Source organism: Scyliorhinus canicula, chromosome 17, assembly GCF_902713615.1.
Source record: "Scyliorhinus canicula chromosome 17, sScyCan1.1, whole genome shotgun sequence".
In the NCBI taxonomy this organism is placed as follows: Eukaryota; Metazoa; Chordata; class Chondrichthyes; order Carcharhiniformes; family Scyliorhinidae; genus Scyliorhinus; species Scyliorhinus canicula.
The window spans coordinates 133,323,358-133,342,146 of NC_052162.1; the positions used below are offsets into that span (position 1 = coordinate 133,323,358).

The 18,789-nt window shown below is 48.7% G+C and overlaps 1 protein-coding gene across 1 annotated transcript in view; it reads left to right on the top strand.

The window, feature by feature from the left end:
• The first annotated feature begins 1,616 nt into the window (after positions 1 to 1,616).
• Positions 1,617 to 18,789, top strand: part of ttc5 (tetratricopeptide repeat domain 5) — a 28,255-nt gene continuing 11,082 nt past the window's right edge. The window contains exon 1 of the mRNA XM_038774821.1: positions 1,617 to 1,642. Within this exon, the coding sequence (XP_038630749.1) occupies positions 1,617 to 1,642 (26 nt within the window). The remainder of the gene's footprint in view (positions 1,643 to 18,789) is intronic.

Genomic DNA, 18,789 nt, shown 5'->3' on the forward strand with positions numbered 1-18,789 from the left:
TTTTTTAAAAATTCACTCTCATCATCCAACCTAAAACCCTTGACCCCATCGTCCTGGCAACCTACTGCTCCATCTCCAATCTCCCGTTCCTTTCCAAAGTCCGTGTACTCGGTGTTCCCCAAGGATCTGTCCTCGGCCCCTCCTATTTCCCATCGACAAGCTGCCACTAGGTGACATCATCCAAAAGCACCGTGTTAGTTTTCACATGGACACTGACAACACCCAGCTCTACCTCACCCCCATCCCTCTCCATTCCTCCTCTGTCACTAAATTATCAAACTGCTTATCCCACATCCAGTACTGGATGAGCAGAAATTTCCTCCAATTAAACATTTAGGGAAGATCAAAGCCATTGTCTTCAGTCATCACTACAAATTCCGGTCCCTAACTACCGAGTCCATCCCGCTCCGTGGTCTGAGGCTGAACCACACTAAGTACAATCTCGGCGTCAGATCTGACCCCAAGATGAGTTTCTGACCCCATATCCACAACATCATTAATACCAGATATTTCAATCTCCATAATGTCACCTGTCTCCACCTCACCCCAGCTCATCTGCTGCTGAAACCCTCATCCATGCCCCTGTTACCTTTAGACTTGGTGATTCCAATACATTCCTGTCCAGCCTCTCCCATTCACCCCACACGGAAACGTGAGATCATCCCAAACTCTGCTGCCTGTGAGCTTTCTCACACCAAGTGCTGTTCACCATTCCCCCTGTGCTCACTGACCTACACTGGCTCCTTATGTAGCACAGCCTTGATTTTAAAATTCACATCCTCATCCTTGTTTGCAAATCCCTTCATAGCCTCATCCCTCCCTATCTCTGTAATTTCCAGTTTCACAACCCTCTGAGATATCAGCACTCTGCTCACTCTGGCCTAATTAGCATTCCCCATTTTAATTACTCCACAATCAGTGTCAGGGCCAAGGCAGGAAACTGTGAAATTCCCTCTCTAAACCTCTCCGTCAACGATGCAATTTTAAACTGAGGGTAGCATCAAAAATCCTGGCTGGGGGCGAAGGGTGGTAAATGTACACAATTGGTTGATTAAGCTGTTGATCAAGCGGTTTAAAAAAAACCTAATAGGGTCCTCAGTTTATTAATGTAGACACAGAGTACAAATGCAAGCAAGCTATCGTGAATCTTAGTAAATTACTGATTACCCAGCAGTTTGGAAAATTGCCCAGGTATGTCCTGTACATAAAGAGCAGGTTAAACCCAGCCCATTACTGCCTCATCAGTCTTCTCTTAATCTTCAGTAAAGTGATGGAGGGATCATCAACAGTGTTATCAAGTGGCACTTGCTCAGCAATAACCTGCTCTTGGGTCACTGTCTGTGCGGAGTCTGCACGTTGAGTCTCCGGTTTCCTCCCAGAAGTCCCGAAAGACGTGCTTGGTAGGTGAATTGGACATTCTGAATTCTCCCGCAGTGTGCCCGAACAGCCGTTGGAGTGTGGCGACTAGGGGATTTTCAAAGTAACTTCGTTGCAGTGTTAATGTAAGCCTAATTGTGACACTAATAAAGATTATTATTAGATTATTATCATTGGTGATAGTTTAAGTTCTGGCAGGGTCACTCAGCTCCTGATCTCATTACAGCCTTGGTTCAAACATGGTCAAAAGAGCTGAGCTCCAAAGGTAATCTGAGAGTGACGGTTATTTAAACCAAGCCAGCATTTGACCAAGTATGGCATCAGGGAATCCGAGCAAAATTGGTATCAATGGGAATCGGGGGAAACTCCGCTGGTCATAACTTGCACAAAGGACGATGGTTGTGTTTGTTGAATGTCAATTATCTCAGTTCCAGGACATCACTGCAGGAGTTTCTCATGGCAGAGTCCTCGGCCCAACCACCTTTATCAATGACCTGCCTACCCTCACGACGTCAGAGTTGGGGATGTTTTCTGTATGTTAAAGATGGCTACGGGCCCCAAGGTCCAAGAGGAGCTGGTAGAGGGGCTGGGGGCGCAGATAGGGTTAGAGGAGCTAGTCAAGGGGATTGGGCATATGCAGTCGGGGAAGGCGCCGGGGCCAGACGGGTTCCCGGTGGAATTTTACAAAAAATATGCGGATCTTTTGGGCCCTGTGCTGGTGCGAGCCTTCAACGAGGCATGGGAGGGGGGGGCTCTGCCCCCGACAATGTCGCAGGCACTGATCTCTTTGATCTTGAAGCGGGACAAGGACCCCGTGCAGTGTGGGTCATATAGGCCTATCTCGCTCCTGAATGTGGACGCCAAGCTGCTGGCAAAGATCCTGGCTACCAGGATAGAGGATTGTGTGCCAGGGGTGATACACGAGGACCAGACGGGTTTTGTGAAAGGGCGGCAGCTTAATACGAACGTGCGGAGACTGCTAAACGTCATCATGATGCCGGCAGTGGAGGGGGAGGCGGAGATAGTGGTGGCATTGGACGCGGAGAAAGCATTTGATAGGGTGGAGTGGAAGTACCTGTGGGAGACGCTGGAACGGTTTGGATTTGGGGAGGGATTTATTAAATGGGTGAAGCTGCTCTATTCGGCCCCGACGGCAAGTGTAGTGATGAATGGTAGGAGATCGGAGTATTTTGGGCTCCACTGGGGGACCAGACAGGGGTGCCCCTTGTCCCCCCTGCTCTTCGCACTTGCAATTGAACCGTTGGCGATGGCACTGAGGGGCTCAGGGGGGTGGAGAGGGCTGACAAGGGGCGGGGAGGAGCACCGGGTATCGCTATACGCGGACGACCTGCTGCTATATGTGGCAGACCCAGAGGGGGGAATGCCGGAGGTGATGGAACTGCTAGCAGAATTCGGGGACTTTTCGGGGTACAAGCTAAACTTGGGTAAGAGTGAGGTATTTGTGATACACCCAGGGGACCAGGAAGAGGGAATCGGGAGACTCCCGTTGAAGAGAGCAGGAAAGAGTTTTAGATATTTAGGGGTGCAGGTGGCTAGGAACTGGGGGACTCTCCACAAGTTGAACTTCACTAGGCTGGTGGAACAGATGGAGGAGGAATTTAAAAGGTGGGACATGGTGCCGCTGTCGCTGGCGGGTAGAGTGCAGTCCGTTAAAATGACGGTCCTCCCAAGGTTTTTGTTTTTATTTCAGTGCTTGCCCATCTTCCTCCCTAGGGCCTTCTTCAAAAAGGTGACGAGCAGCATCATGAGCTACGTGTGGGCGCATGGCACCCCAAGGGTGAGGAGGGTCTTCTTGGAGCGGAGTAGGGAGAGTGGGGGGCTGGCATTACCCAACCTTTCGGGGTATTACTGGGCGGCTAATGTGTCGATGGTGCGCAAGTGGATGATGGAAGGGGAGGGGGCAGCTTGGAAACGAATGGAGAGGGCGTCCTGTGGCAACATTAGCCTGGGGGCCCTAGTAACGGCACCATGGCCGCTCCCTCCCACGAGGTACACCACGAGCCCGGTGGTGGCGGCCACCCTCAAGATCTGCGGGCAGTGGAGGCAACACAGGGGGGAAGTGGGAGGTCTGATGGAGGCACCGTTAAGAGGGAACCATAGATTCATCCCGGGGAACATGGACGGGGGATTTCAGAGCTGGCACAGGGTGGGCATCAGGCAGCTGAAGGATCTGTTTGTAGATGGGAGATTTGCGAGCCTGAGAGAGCTGGAGGAGAAATTCGGGCTCCCCCCGGGAAACGTGTTTCGACATTTGCAGGTGAAGGCATTTGCTAGCCGCCAGGTGGAAGGGTTCCCCTCGCTCCCCAGCAGGGGGGCGAGCGATAGGGTGCTATCGGGGGTCTGGGTCGGAGGGGGGAGGATATCGGACATATACAAAGTAATGCAGGAGGCTGAGGAGGCATCAGTAGAGGAGCTGAAAGACAAGTGGGAGGGGGAGCTGGGAGAGCAGATAGAGGATGGGACATGGGCTGATGCCCTGGAGAGGGTTAATTCTTCCTCCTCGTGTGCGAGGCTTAGCCTCATTCAATTTAAGGTGCTACATAGAGCCCATATGACGGGGACAAGGATGAGTCGGTTCTTTGGGGGTGAGGACAGATGCGTCAGGTGTTCGGGAAGTCCAGCAAACCATGTCCATATGTTTTGGGCATGTCCGGCACTGGAGGAGTTCTGGAAGGGGGTGGCAAGGACGGTGTCGAGGGTGGTGGGATCCAGGGTCAAACCAGGATGGGGGCTAGCGATCTTTGGGGTTGGGGTGGAGCCGGGGGTACAGGAGGCGAGAGAGGCCGGAGTACTGGCCTTTGCGTCCCTAGTTGCGCGAAGAAGGATACTGATACAGTGGAAGGACGCGAGGCCTCCAAGCGTGGAAACTTGGATTAATGACATGGCAAGCTTTATCCAGTTGGAAAGGGTCAAATTCGCCCTGAGAGGGTCGGTACAAGGGTTCTTCAGGCGGTGGCAGCCTTTCCTCGACTTTTTGGCTCAAAGATAGGGTGCAGAGGTCGCAGCAGCAGCAACCCGGGGGGGGGGGGGGGGGGGGGGGTGGCAACAACGGGGGTGGTGGGTTATTTAAGGTTGTAATGCGGACAAATTTGCTCGCAGTTCATGTTTGATGTTAATTGTTGCTTTGTTTGTTTTTGGGGGGGGGTCGGGCGGGGGGGGGGGATATCTGTTAAGAGGGAATATTGTGTAATAGTCTATGGTTAGGGGGGGTAAATATTCTCATGTAAAAAAATCTCTTCAATAAAAATTATTTAAAAAAAAAAAGATGGCTACGGGTAATCCCCGATTCCTTTTTTGTCATTTGTTTATGTTAACATGCGGGCTGATGTCTGGGGTATGGTGGGAGGATGGAATCATTGCTATTGTTATGGGCTTTGAGATATTTGTTGTTTGTTATTGTTTGTTGTTGGTGGGTGCAAATTCGGGAGAAAAATTTTGAAAAAGGAGAATAAAAATATTAAAAAAAAATAATTGGGAATGTTTACACTGCTATATCATGGCGCCGAAGTCCCAGGTTCGACCCCGGCCCTGGGTCACTGTTCGTGTGGAGTTTGCACATTGTCCCCATATTTGCCTGGGTTCTGCCCCCACAACCCAAATGATGTGCAGGCCAGGTGGATTGGCCACACTAAATTGCCCCTTAATTGGAAAAACATAATTGGGTACTCTAAATTTTTAAAAAAAGAATTGGGGATGTTTGCAGGTGACTAAACAACACTCAGTATCATTCATGGCTCCTCAGATACTGAAGCAGTCTGTTGAATTCACGGACAGCAGGACACAGAGACAATAGGTAGAAAGTAATGACGAGGTTTATTATGATACAAATCCAAACTTCTCCACTCCCCTAAGAATCTCCTTCCCTGATTGCTCCCAGGCAAGGGTTTTATGTGAGATGGGGCCTCCCTGTTAAGGGGAAGACCTGCTCCCTTAAAGGGGCAGTTCCTATTCCGGGGAGGCCATGGGAAATTGTATGGTCCTATCCCGGGACCTCCATTGGGGTTATAATACAATCCATGTCCAAATGCAGCAACACCTGGGCAATATCCAGGCTTGCACTGACAAGTGGCAAGTTACCTTCATGCCACACAAGTGCCAGGCAATGACCGTCTCTAACGAGAGAGGATCTAATGATCGACCCCTAACTTTCAATGGCATTACCATCGCTGAATGCCCCACAATCAACATCCTGGGGGTTAGCACTGACCAGAAAATGAACTGGACTAGCCATATAAATATTGTGGCTATCGAGCAGGTCGGAGGCCAGGAATCCTGCAGCACGTAACTCACCCCCTGGCTCAGCAAAGCCAGTCCACCATCTGCAAGGCCCAGGTCAGGAGTATGATGGAATATTCCTCACTTACCTGGATGAGTGCAGCATAACAACATGCCAGAAGCTTGACAACATCCAGAAAAACCAAGCCCATTTGATTGGCACCTCATCCACAAACATTCAATCCCACGACCACTGGTGAGCAGTAGCAGCAGTATGTACCAGCTACAAGATGCACGATAACTCACCAAGGTTCATTTAGGCAGTACTTTCCAAACCCATAACCTCTACCATCCAGAAGGAGAAGAACAGCAGATACATTGGAGCACCACCATCTGGAGGTTCCCCTCCAAGTTACTCCTGACTTGGAAATATATTAATGTTCCTTCACTGTCGCTGGGTCAAAATCTTGGACACAGCCTCATCCTTGAGTTACAACACAGACTTTCTCCTGTCAATATAGAGCTGCAGGATTGGACTGTGATCTGTTTATTGCTCATCTTCAGTTCATACAGTCTGGAAGTGATTTAAATTTAAAACAAGATTTTCAGACATGATGGTCTATTCCTACGTAAATGAGATGTTATAGGGCACAAACTGCATCCAAATAGGGCTGATTTGCATCAGAAATAAATATTGGAATAAACATGGATGCGGCATGGATGTGATTAACAGCAGCAATAACTGCAGAATCAAAAACAGGTGGGGTTACGGGGTTAGGGTGGAGGCATGAGCTTAAGTAGGGTGTTCTTTCCAAGAGCCGGTCCAGACTCAATGGGCCGAATGGCCTCTTGCAATGTAAATTCTATGATATGATGATAAGGTTGAGTTGAACTCGAGTCTCTCGCGCACTGTGCCGCCCCACATCTATGGACACTAAGTGGCAATTCAGCATAGCCAATCCACTTAACCGGCACGTATTTGGATTGTGGGAGCAAACCAGAGTACCTAGATGGGGACATGGGGAGAAAGTCACTCAAGGCCAGAATTCAACTTGAGTCTCTGGCGAAGTGCTTCACTCAGCCATCTCGCATTCTAAGTTTACATTTCACTGGAGCTATTGGATTCTGCTGTCATTGCTGCTGTGTTGGAAAACTTTAGGCATTTGAAATTCTCCTCCAATTCCTACTCTGTCTTTCTGATGGATAATAGAGATATAGAGAAATACAGCACAGAACAGGCCCTTCGGCCCACGATGTTGCACCGAACTTTTGTCCTAGGTTAATCATAGAATTTTGGACAATTTTTCATGGCCAATCCACCCAACCTGCACATCTTTGGACTGTGGGAGGAAACCGGAGTACCCGGAGGAAACCCACGCAGTCACGGGGAGGATGTGCAGACTCCACACAGACAGTGACCCAAGTCGAAATCGAACTTGGGACCCTGGAGCTGTGAAGCAATTGTGCTATCCACAATGCTACCGTGCTGCCCTTAAGAAGTTAACCTACACTCCCTTATTCTACCCTAATCCAAGTACCTATCCAATAGCCGCTTGAAGGTCCATAAATTTTCCGACTCAACTACTACCACAGGCAGTGCATTCCATGCCCCCACTACTCTCTGGGTAAAGAACCTACCTCTGACATCCCCTCTATATCTTCCACCATTTATCTTAAATTTATGTCCCCTTGTAATGGTGTGTTCCACCCGGGGAAAAAGTCTCTGACTGTCTACTCTATCTATTCCCCTGATCATCTTATAAACCTCTATCAAGTCGCCCCTCATCCTTCTCCGTTCTAATGAGAAAAGGCCTAGCACCCTCAACCTTTCCTCGTATGACCTACTCTCCATTCCAGGCAACATCCTGGTAAATCTCCTTTGCACCTTTTCCAAAGCTTCCACATCCTTCCTAAAATGAGGTGACCAGAACTGCACACAGTACTCCAAATGTGGCCTGACCAAGGTTTTGTACAGCTGCATCATCACCTCACGGCTCTTAAATTCAATCCCTCTGCTAATGAACGCTAGCACACCATAGGCCTTCTTCACAGCTCTATCCACTTGAGTGGCAACTTTCAAAGAACTATGAACATAGACCCCAAGATCTCTCTGCTCCTCCACATTGCCAAGAACCCTACCATTAACCCTGTATTCCGCATTCAGATTTGTCCTTCCAAAATGGACAACCTCACACTTGTCAGGGTTAAACTCCATCTGCCACTTCTCAGCCCAGCTCTGCATTCTATCTATGTCTCTTTGAAGCCGACAACAGCCCTCCTCACTATCCACAACTCCACCAATCTTCGTATCATCTGCAAATTTACTGACCCACCCTTCAACTCCCTCATCCAAGTCGTTAATGAAAATCACAAACAGCAGAGGACCCAGAACTGATCCCTGCGGTACGCCACTGATAACTGGGCTCCAGGCTGAATATTTGCCATCCACCACCACTCTCTGTCTTCTATCGGTTAGCCAGTTTGTTATCCAACTGGCCAAATTTCCCACTATCCCATGCCTCCTTACTTTCTGCATAAGCCTACCATGGGGAACCTTATCAAATGCCTTACTAAAATCCATGTACACTACATCCACTGCTTTACCTTCATCCACATGCTTGGTCACCTCCTCAAAGAATTCAATAAGACTTGTAAGGCAAGACCTACCCCTCACAAATCCGTGCTGACTATCCCTAATCAAGCAATGCCTTTCCAGATGCTCAGAAATCCTATCCCTCAGTACCCTTTCCATTACTTTGCCTACCACCGAAGTAAGACTAACTGGCCTGTAATTCCCAGGGTTATCCCTATTCCCTTTTTTGAACAGGGGCACGACATTCGCCACTCTCCAATCCTCTGGTACCACCCCTGTTGACAGCGAGGACGAAAAGATCATTGCCAACGGCTCTGCAATTTAATTTCTTGCTTCCCATAGAATCCTTGGATATATCCCGTCAGGCCCGGGGGACTTGTCTATCCTCAAGTTTTTCAAAACGCGCAACACATCTTCCTTCCTGACAGGTATCTCCTCAAGCTTATCAGTCTGCTTCACGCTGTCCTCTCCAACAATATGGCCCCTCTCGTTTGTAAATACTGAAGAAAAATACTTGTTCAAGACCTCTCCTATCTCTTCAGACTCAATACACAATCTCCCGCTACTGTCCTTAATCGGACCTACCCTCGCTCTAGTCATTCTCATATTTCTCACATATGTGTAAAAGGCCTTGGGGTTTTCCTTGATCCTACCCGCCAAACATTTTTCATGCCCTCTCTTAGCTCTCCTAATCCCTTTCTTCAGTTCCCTCCTGGCTATCTTGTATCCCTCCAGCGCCCTGTCTGAACCTTGTTTCTTCAGCCTTACATAAGTCTCCTTCTTCCTCTTAACAAGACATTCAACCTCTCTTGTCAACCATGGTTCCCTCACTCGACCATCTCTTCCCTGCCTGACAGGGACATACATATCAAAGACACGCAGTACCTGTTCCTTGAACAAGTTCCACATTTCACTTGTGTCCTTCCCTGACAGCCTATGTTCCCAACTTCTGCACTTCAATTCTTGTCTGACAGCATTGTATTTACCCTTCCCCCAATTATAAACCTTGCCCTGTTGCTCGCACCTATCCCTCTCCATTACTAAAGTGAAAGTCACAGAATTGTGGTCACTACCTCCAAAATGCTCCCCCACTAACAAATCTATCACCTGCCCTGGTTCATTACCAAGTACTAAATCCAATATGGCCTCCCCTCTGGTCGGACAATCTACATACTGTGTTAGAAAAGCTTCCTGGACACACTGCACAAACACTACCCCATCCAAACTATTTGATCTAAAGAGTTTCCACTCAGTGTTTGGGAAGTTGAAGTCACCCATGACTACTACCCTGTGACTTCTGCACCTTTCCAAACTCTGTTTCCCAATCTGTTCCTCCACATCTCTGCTGCTATTGGGGGGCCTATAGAAAACTCCCAACAAGGTGACTGCTCCTTTCCTATTTCTAACTTCAACCCATATTACCTCAGTAGGCACATCCCCCTCGAACTGCCTTTCTGCAGCTGTTATACTATCTCTAATTAACAATGCCACCCCCCCCCCCCACCTCTTTTACCATCCTCCCTAATCTTGTTGAAACATCTATAACCAGGGACCTCCAACAACCATTTCTGCCCCTCTTCTATCCAAGTTTCTGTGATGGCCACCACATCGTAGTCCCAAGTACAGATCCATGCCTTAAGTTCACCCACCTTATTCCTGATGCTTCTTGCATTAAAGTATACACACTTCAACCCATCTCCTTGCCTGCAAGTACTCTCCTTTGTCATTGTTACCTTCCCCACTGCATCACTATGTGCTTTGGCGTCCTGACTATCGTCTACCTTAGTTGCTGGACTACAGATCCGGTTCCCATTCCCCTGCCAAATTAGTTTAAACCCTCCCGAAGAGTACTAGAAAACCTCCCCCCCAGGATATTGGTGCCCCTCTGGTTCAGATGCAACCCGTCCTGCTTGTACAGGTCCCACCTTCCCCAGAATGCGCTCCAATTATCCAAATACCTGAAGCCCTCCCTCCTACACCATTCCTGCAGCCACGTGTTCAACTGCACTCTCTCCCTATTCCTAGCCTCGCTATCACGTGGCACCGGCAACAAACCAGAGATGACAACTCTGTCTGTCCTGGCCTTTAACTTCCAGCCTAACTCCCTAAACTTGTTTATTACCTCCACACCCTTTTTCCTACCTACATCGTTGGTACCAATGTGCACCACGACTTCTGGCTGCTCACCCTCCCCCTTCAGGATCCTGAAGACACGATCAGAGACATCCCTAGCCCTGGCACCCGGGAGGCAACATACCTTTCGGGAGTCTCGCTCGCGACCACAGAATCTCCTATCTATTCCCCTAACCATTGAATCTCCTATTACTATTGCTTTTCTATGCTCCCCCCTTCCCTTCTAATGAAGAGTCTTGACACATTCTCCCCCAATATCCACATCACAGCAAAAAAGATCACGAGTCACTAATTAGGATTTTCGATGGCGCTGTATTTACCCAGGATTCCCTGCGATAGTGAATGTCTCCTATTCACATCAGAGGAATGTGCTGCGTAGGCACAGCAGTGACCAGTATGGGAGCATGCGCAGTGTAAGTAATGGCGATGAGACGAGTCGTTCATTTGTCATCTCTGCAGCGGGAAGGATGCCGAAACTGTGACGGAATGATGGAGGCGAATCTGGATAGGGAGGGTTTCTAAACACCTGGTGAAGGCCTCAAATCCAGAATCAGACTCTGCAAGTCCCGCGTTTCCAGCCCCGGGTCTTTTTTTTCCCTCAGACCCAGCTTCTGGTTAACGATTGCCATTTTGGTTCAGCGCAGAGCGCATGCGCTGTGGCCTCAAGACGCAACAGAGAGTAGGTGGAGCTTCAGGGTTTCTGTTCTCACCGGGTCCTAGTGTCTGGGCGAAACAATCCGGGACAACACTTTTAAAACAAATTCCTCACTCTCCGGCCATTCCCACTGACAGAACCGCCCAGAGGAGTCTTTGGGCCATATATTCATATTCAGTGAGAGGTCGCAGTCTCCGTATAGTTACCTGAAGGAACTGCTTTGCCATTTGATTTGCACTACAACCCCACACTCCTAATCACTGCTCAGTGTGTAGGGGACTGGGTAAGTCAGAGGATCTGCTCCTGGACCTGCTCTTGGGCCTAATTAAAGCAGCAGCCTGTAGATTGGCAGGGGGTAACTCTGCCTGTCGGCCCCTCTTCTGTGGTCTGTCGGTCCCCGGGTTGTCCTGGAGAGGGAGCATGTGGTGTCTACCGGAACACTTGAGACCTTCCACACTGGTGGAAATCTCAGGATACAAAATGTCCCACAGATACTGGAAACAACATTCTGGTTTAATTGAGGAGGAGGTTTGATTGTGCCACAAGTTTGGGGAAACAAGAGAAAAAATCCATAGAAACTGGAATTGTCTGTTCTGAATTTCTATCCTGTACTAATGGTAATACTGACACGGTCAATGTCTTTTACAAGGTACAAGAGGACGATGATTTGCACATGGGAAACTCAGACCAAACATCACATTAAGATCTGACAGAGTCACTCAATTCATCAGGACCTGAATATCATCGGTTTTTGAATGTGGAAGGAGAAATGTTTGTTGGTTCTGTCTGTGGGAAAAGATTTCAAACATCAGTGTGACTGGGAAAGCACCGAGACACACACAACACACCCCCGAGTGAGAGAGTTCCAGTGAACTGACTGTGGAAAGACTTCAACCAGTTACACAGCCTGAAAAAACAGCACATCATTCATAGCGGGGAGAAACTGTACACGTGTTCTGTGCGTGGACGAGGCTTCCACTGATCATCCAATCTGGAGAGACACAAGGACACGGACACAATGGAGAAACCGTGGAAATGTGGGGACTGTGGGAAGGGATTCAATTACCCATCCCTGCTGGAAATGCATCGACGCAGTCACACTGGAGAGAGGCCGTTCACCTGCTCGGTGTGTGGGAAGGGATTCATTCAGTCATCCCACCTGCTGACACACCAGAGAGTTCACAGTGGGGAGAGGCTGTTTAACCAGTCAGACTGTGATAACAACTTTAAATGTTCCGAGGACCTGGTCAAGCACCAAGCTGTTCGCATCGAGAGACAGTTCAGCTGCTCTCACTGTGGGAAGCTAGTCAAACGATCACAGAATCTCATTGAACACGAACGCACTCACACTGGGGAGAGACCATTCACCTGCTCTGTGTGTGGGAAAGGATTCACACGATTATCCCACCTCGCTACTCACCGACTGATTCACAGTGATAACAGACCTTTCAAATGTACTGAATGTGAGAAGAGTTATAAAACCACAAGTGATCTGCTGATACACCAGCGAGTTCACAATGAGGAGAGGCCGTTCAGATGTACAGTGTGTGGGAAGGGATTTACTCAGTTATCTGGCCTCCAGAAACACCAGCGAGTTCACACTGGGGAGAGGTCATTCACCTGCTCCTTATGTGGAAAGGGATTCATTTATTTAACCAGCCTCAGATCACACCAACTTGTTCACTCGGATAAGAAACCTTTCCAATGCTTGGATTGTGGGAAGAGCTTTAAAACCACAAGTATACTGCTGACACATCAGCGAGTTCACACTGGGGAGAGGCCGTTCACCTGTTCTGACTGTGGGAAGGGATTCACTCGCTCATCCAACCTGCTAACACATCAGCGAGATCACACTGGGGAGAGACCGTTCACCTGCTCTGAGTATGAGAAGCGATTAACTCAGGCCACTCATCTGATACAGCAACAGGTTGATAAGTGTCTGCAGGGTTTGGATTCTGCTGTTATTGCTGCTGTTAATCACATCCAGGACTGAACCTTGTTTATTCTGACAGTTGGAGTTTGTTTTTGCTGATGTTAATAATCCCAATAACTGAGCTGGAGTTTATTCCTCTGAATATATATGTCAAATTAACTAATATTGTTTCAGACACACTATCGAAACCTTCATTTCACCAGGATAAGAGGAGATTAATTGATGTCCTGTTACTGAATGCTGCATTTTTGTGGCCTTTCCTCTTTTCTAACTCTAGATTATTTCAGTTCTCACACCGTCAGTTACTCTCACAGCAATGTCCCAGCTCTCCATCGCTTCCAGTGTGTCTGTCTTAGCTTTGTCATCCAGGGGAGGTATTGGCAACAAACCCAGGATCACTAAACACAAACCCAGTCATTTGTACTGATGTGCTTGTCTCCCCAATCACTGAGGAGTGATGTTTGTGGAGACTCCTCCTCCTGTGATTTGTTTAATTTTTGACCTATCATGTAGATGTAGCAGGACTGTAGCTTTGATCTGAACCACTCTGAGTGAGATCGCTTAGCCCTGCCTAGAGCTGCTTCCGCTGTTTAACACACTGATGGTCTCCTGTTATCGGGTCACCAGATTGGAATGTGTTTCAGGGATACCTGGTGCTGCTCCTGACATGTTCTCCCCTCCATGGTGAAGCAGGGTTGGTCCCTTGGCTTGATGGTAATGGCAGAGTGAGGGATATGCTGGCCCATGAGTTTACAGATTGTGTTTAAATATTGTGCTGCTGATGGCTCACAGCACCTCATGGATGCCCAGTTTTGATCTAGATCTAATTAATTGTGCACCCCCCCACCCCCCAGAACTGGTTGACCTCTCTAAATGCATAACCTCACATTTCTCTGTGTTAAATTCCCGATTTTTAAAAAATAAACGTTTTATTGAAGTATTTTCTTTGCCATTTTAACAGCAACAAAATCAACAATATAAATATATACACAGTGCAAATTCTGCCACCCTCTCCCGAAGTCGACGAACGGTTGCCACCTCTGGGCGAACCCCACCCGAGACCCTCTAATGACGAACTTAATTTTCTCCAGGCAGAGGAAGCCGGCCATGTCCGATAGCCAGGTCTCCGATTTCAGGGGCTTTGTGTCCCTCCATGCCAACAATATCTGCCACCGGGCTACCAGGGAAGCAAAGGCCAGAACGTCTGCCTCTTTCTCCTCCTGAATTCCCGGGTCCTGCGATACCCCAAAAATCGCCACCTCCGGACTCATTGCCACCCTCATATTTAATACCGTGGACATGGTGTCGGAAAACCCCTGCCAAAATCCCCTCAGTTTAGGACACGTCCAGAACATGTGGACATGGTTGCTGCCCCCCCCTCCCCCCCTTCGCACACCTGTCCTCCACCCCAGAGAATCTGCTCATCCGGGCCACTGTCATGTGAGCCCAGTGAACAACCTTAAATTGGATCAGGCTGAGCCTGGCGCATGTTGTGGTCGCATTAACCCTTCCTAACGCGTCCGCCCAGAAGCCCTCCTCCATCTCTCCCCCCAGCTCCTCCTCCCATTTATGCTTCAGCTCCTCAGTCTGCGTCTCCTCCGAACCCGTAAGCTCTTTATATATGTCCGAGACGCTCCGCTCTCCTATCCACCCTCCAGAGACCACCCTGTCCTGAATCCCCCTTAGCAACAGGCGTGAGAAGGTTGGTACCTGCCTTTGCAAAATATCCCACTCCTGTAAATATTGGAGATCATTTCCTCCAGCTAGTGCAAACTTCTCTTCCAGCGCCGTCATACTTGGGAAGCTACCTTCCAAGAACCAGTCCCCCATCCTCTCTATCCCCGCTCACCGCCAAATACGGAAACCCCCATCCATCCTCCCCGGGGTAAACCTATGATTGTCGCAGATTGCGGCCCAGACCGATGCTCCCTCTGCTCCCACATGCCTCCTCCACTGCCCCCAGACTCTCAGGGCCGCCACTACCACCGGACAGGTGGAGTACTGCGCCGGCGGAAATGCCAGGGGCGCCGTCACCAGTGCCCCTAAACTTGTGCCCTTAAACGAGGCCGCCTCCATGCGCACCCACGCCGGCTCCTCCCCCCCACCAGCCACCCCCCCACCAGCCACCCCCTCATCATGGCTATGTTAGCCGGCCAGTAATAATTACTGAAATTCAGCAGCGCCAGTCCACCATCTCCCCGATTCCGCTCGAGACTTGCCCTCCACCCGTGGGGACTTGCCCTCCACCCGTGGGGACTTGCCCTCCCCCCCCCCACCACCCTCCCCCCCCCCCCCCCCCCCCCCCACCATCTCCCCCCCCCCCACCCCCCCCCGCGGGATGAAGATGGGGAGGCACTGGAAAACAAAGAGAAACCTCGGGAGGACCATCATTTTTACCAACTGCACCCTACCCGCCAGAGACAACGGGAGCCCGTCCCATCTCCGGAAATCCTCCTTCATCTGGTCCACCAACCGGGCCAAGTTCAATTAGTGCAGCTTGTCCCAATCCCTCACCACCTGAATACCCAAGTACCAAAAACTGTCCCCTACCACTCTGAACGACAGTTCCCCTAGTTGCCTCTTCTGACCTCGCGCCTGAACCACAAGCAGCTCGCTCTTCCCCATATTATGCTTGTAGCCCGAAAACTGGCCGAATTCCCCTAGGATTCCCATAATTTCCCCCATCCCCTCCATTGGGTCTGAGACATACAGCAGCAAGTCATCCGCATACAACGAGACTGTGCTCCACCCCACCCCGAACCAACCACTTCCATCCCCTTGAGGCCCTCAGAGCAATTGCCAGCGGCTCTATCACCAACACAAACAGCAGTGGGGAGAGGGTACATCCCTGTCTCGTGCCCCAGTGTAGTCTGAAATATTCCAACGTCGTCCTATTTGTCCGTACACTAGCTACCGTCACCCGGTACAGCAGCGCTAAATTCCCTATTGCCACTTTATTGCCCACTCCACCAATATTGTTTTGGAGATGATTGCTATCCTCTACAATGTCCAGAATTCGGCCAATCTTTGTGTCGTCTGCAAATTTCCTAATCATGCTCTCTGCGTTCACGTCCAAATTGTTACTATATAACCCACATAGTAATGGTCCCAACACCGAGCCCTGTGGCACACCACTTGAAACAACTTTTCCAATTGCAAGGGCAGCCAATGACCATTACCCTTTGTCCCCGGTTACTGAGCCAACATTTGATCCAGTTTGCCATGTTGCCCTGTATTCCACGGGCTTTCACTTTTTGCCACGTGGGACTTCGTCAAACGCCTTGCTAAAATCTATGTGCACAACATCTACTGCACTACCTTTATCAACACTTCTTGTCACTTCCTCAAAGAACTCGATCAAATTTGTGAGGCAAGAACATCCTTTAACAAATCCATGCTGACTATCCCCGATTGGTCGATGCCTTTCTATGTGACAGTTAATCCTATCTCTCAGGATTCATTCTACTAATGGTGAGAATCAGCTCACTGGCACAGAGAGTGGGTGAAGTGAATAGTACAGATGTGTTGAAGGGGAAACTAGACAAACACAAGAGGGAGAAGGGAATAGAAGATTACAATGAGAGATTTAGATGTGGAAAGATGGGAGTGGAGCAGAAACACCAGCAGGGACTGAATGGTCTGTTGCTGTGCTGTATATCCTGTGGAATCGAGCTCTGAATCCACTGCGTTATTTCTGTTTGTGTCGGGAAGCAGCATGACGTTAAACTGAGGACTGTAATCAAAATCTCCCAGGCCACTGCCCTTCCCATCCGGCTGTGTGGAGCGGAATCCTGGGGATGCGGGAGCTACAGCTCTGGAACTCTTCCAGCAAAGACTCCTGAGGACCATCATAAAAATTCAATAGCAGAACAAAAATCTCAAAAAAACAGGTTTCCCATCATGCTGGACTCAACAGCATGGAGACCATCCTCCAGAACATTCAACTGAGCGGCCAGGCCATATCTCTCACATGGATGATTATAAAATCCCCAAGCAGACCTTCAATGGGGATTGTCTCAGGATAAACAACATCACGGTGGTCAGTACAAATGATACAAGGATATCCAAAATAGGATCCTTACAAACGTCTGCACTGCAGACTACCTCTCTGGGAAAATATTGCAATCGACCGGTCCATGTGGAAGCAAGACTGAAATCAGTTCAGTTTGTTTCAAGGACCATCAACAGCAAACTCATAACATCCGACATTCCCAGAGAAAGACCAGAGGTGGAGCAGCTACAGAAGTTCTCCCTAAGCACCAACAACAACATAAACTGCCAGTTCTGTGGACGTCCATGTCGTCCCACATCAGACCCTCAGTCACAATAGGATCCAGAGAAAACAATGTAATTAATGTCAGCTTGGACATACTCGAACAATGAGGAGTTTATCCCAACATTATCCCTGTTCTCCGGATGGGATCACTGTACTCTGTCTGTATTATTGCAGAGCTGTTAATGAAGTCAGTAAAAGACAATCTGTTGTTGGGAGCTTGATTATAGAAATACAGAAAATTGAAGGAGTGGCCATTTGGCCCTTCGAGCCTGCTGCACCATTCATTGTGATCATGGCTGATCTCCCAACTCAGTAACGTATTCCTGCTTTTCCTTTATATCCTTAGATCCCTTTCGCCCCAAGCTCTATATTATCTGGTATCTGAAACCACAGGATTCAATATTTAGAGTCAACAAGATGAAGAAGGATGTGTTCATCAGGGCCCAATTCTCTAGCTGGATATTCACAGGGGAAAGTCAGTCTGTTATCGAACACATTGAGGGAATTGATCAGAGAAAAATCCCGATTGTAAGAACCCCGCAAATCATTTGTAAATATCTGTCAAATGTTGGCAGGTTCCAACTGTCGATTTCCATCACATTGAAGTCAGTGACAGGCAGGAGGGTGGTTATTCTGGACCTAAAAAACACCAGTTAGATCACAGCTAGAGTACGAAGTACAGTTCTGGTCACCACATTACAGGGAATAGGGAATAACTCATTCTCAGCCAGTACAAACATGGTGGGCTGAATGGCCTCCACTGTGCTGGAAACTTTTAGGATTCTGTGATGACAAGTGATCCTTGTGTTTTTATCCAAGGCAGACCTGAGCCCAGTCATTTACTCCAAGTGCTGATGTGATGGTTCAAGCCAAGGGGTGTGTTGTGGAAACTGTGGTTAAAGCTTGTATTTTTAGAGACAGACACTCATTGAAAAGGGAAACAAAGAAAAGAAACTGACTCTCAGCTGCCAAGGAATCTAAGACTGAAACTGAGTAGAATCGTATAAAAGGACAAAGAGAATCCTCAGCGCTCAGTCGCAGATTGTGGGTTCAGTGGTGCAGTACAGGCAGGTTGAGGAGTCTTGACCCAAAAGCTGAAAATAAGCAAAGATAACGTTTCTGAAGATAACATTGGTGGCAATACACCATCCAGACCATAAGATATAGGAGCAGAATAAGGCCATTTCACCCATCGGGTCTGCTCCGCCATTGAGTCAGCACGGCTTTGTCAAAGGGACGGCGTGTCTGACAAATCTGTCAGAGTTCTTTGAGGAGGTAACAAGGAAGTTAGACAAATGAGAATCAGCGGACGTGATTTATTTAGATTTCCAGAAGGGCTTTGACAAGGTGCTGCAAAGGAGACTGTTAAATAAGTTAAGAGCTCATGGTGTTCAGGGTAAGATCCTGGCATGGCTAGAGGATTGGCTGACCGGCAGAAGGCAGAGAGTGGGGATAAAAGGGTCTTTTTCAGGATGGCAGCTGGTGACTAGTGGTGTGTCTCAGGGTCTGTGCTGGGTCCACACCCTTTTACAACATACATTAATGATCTGGAAGAAGGTACTGAAGGCACTGTTGCTAAGTTTGAA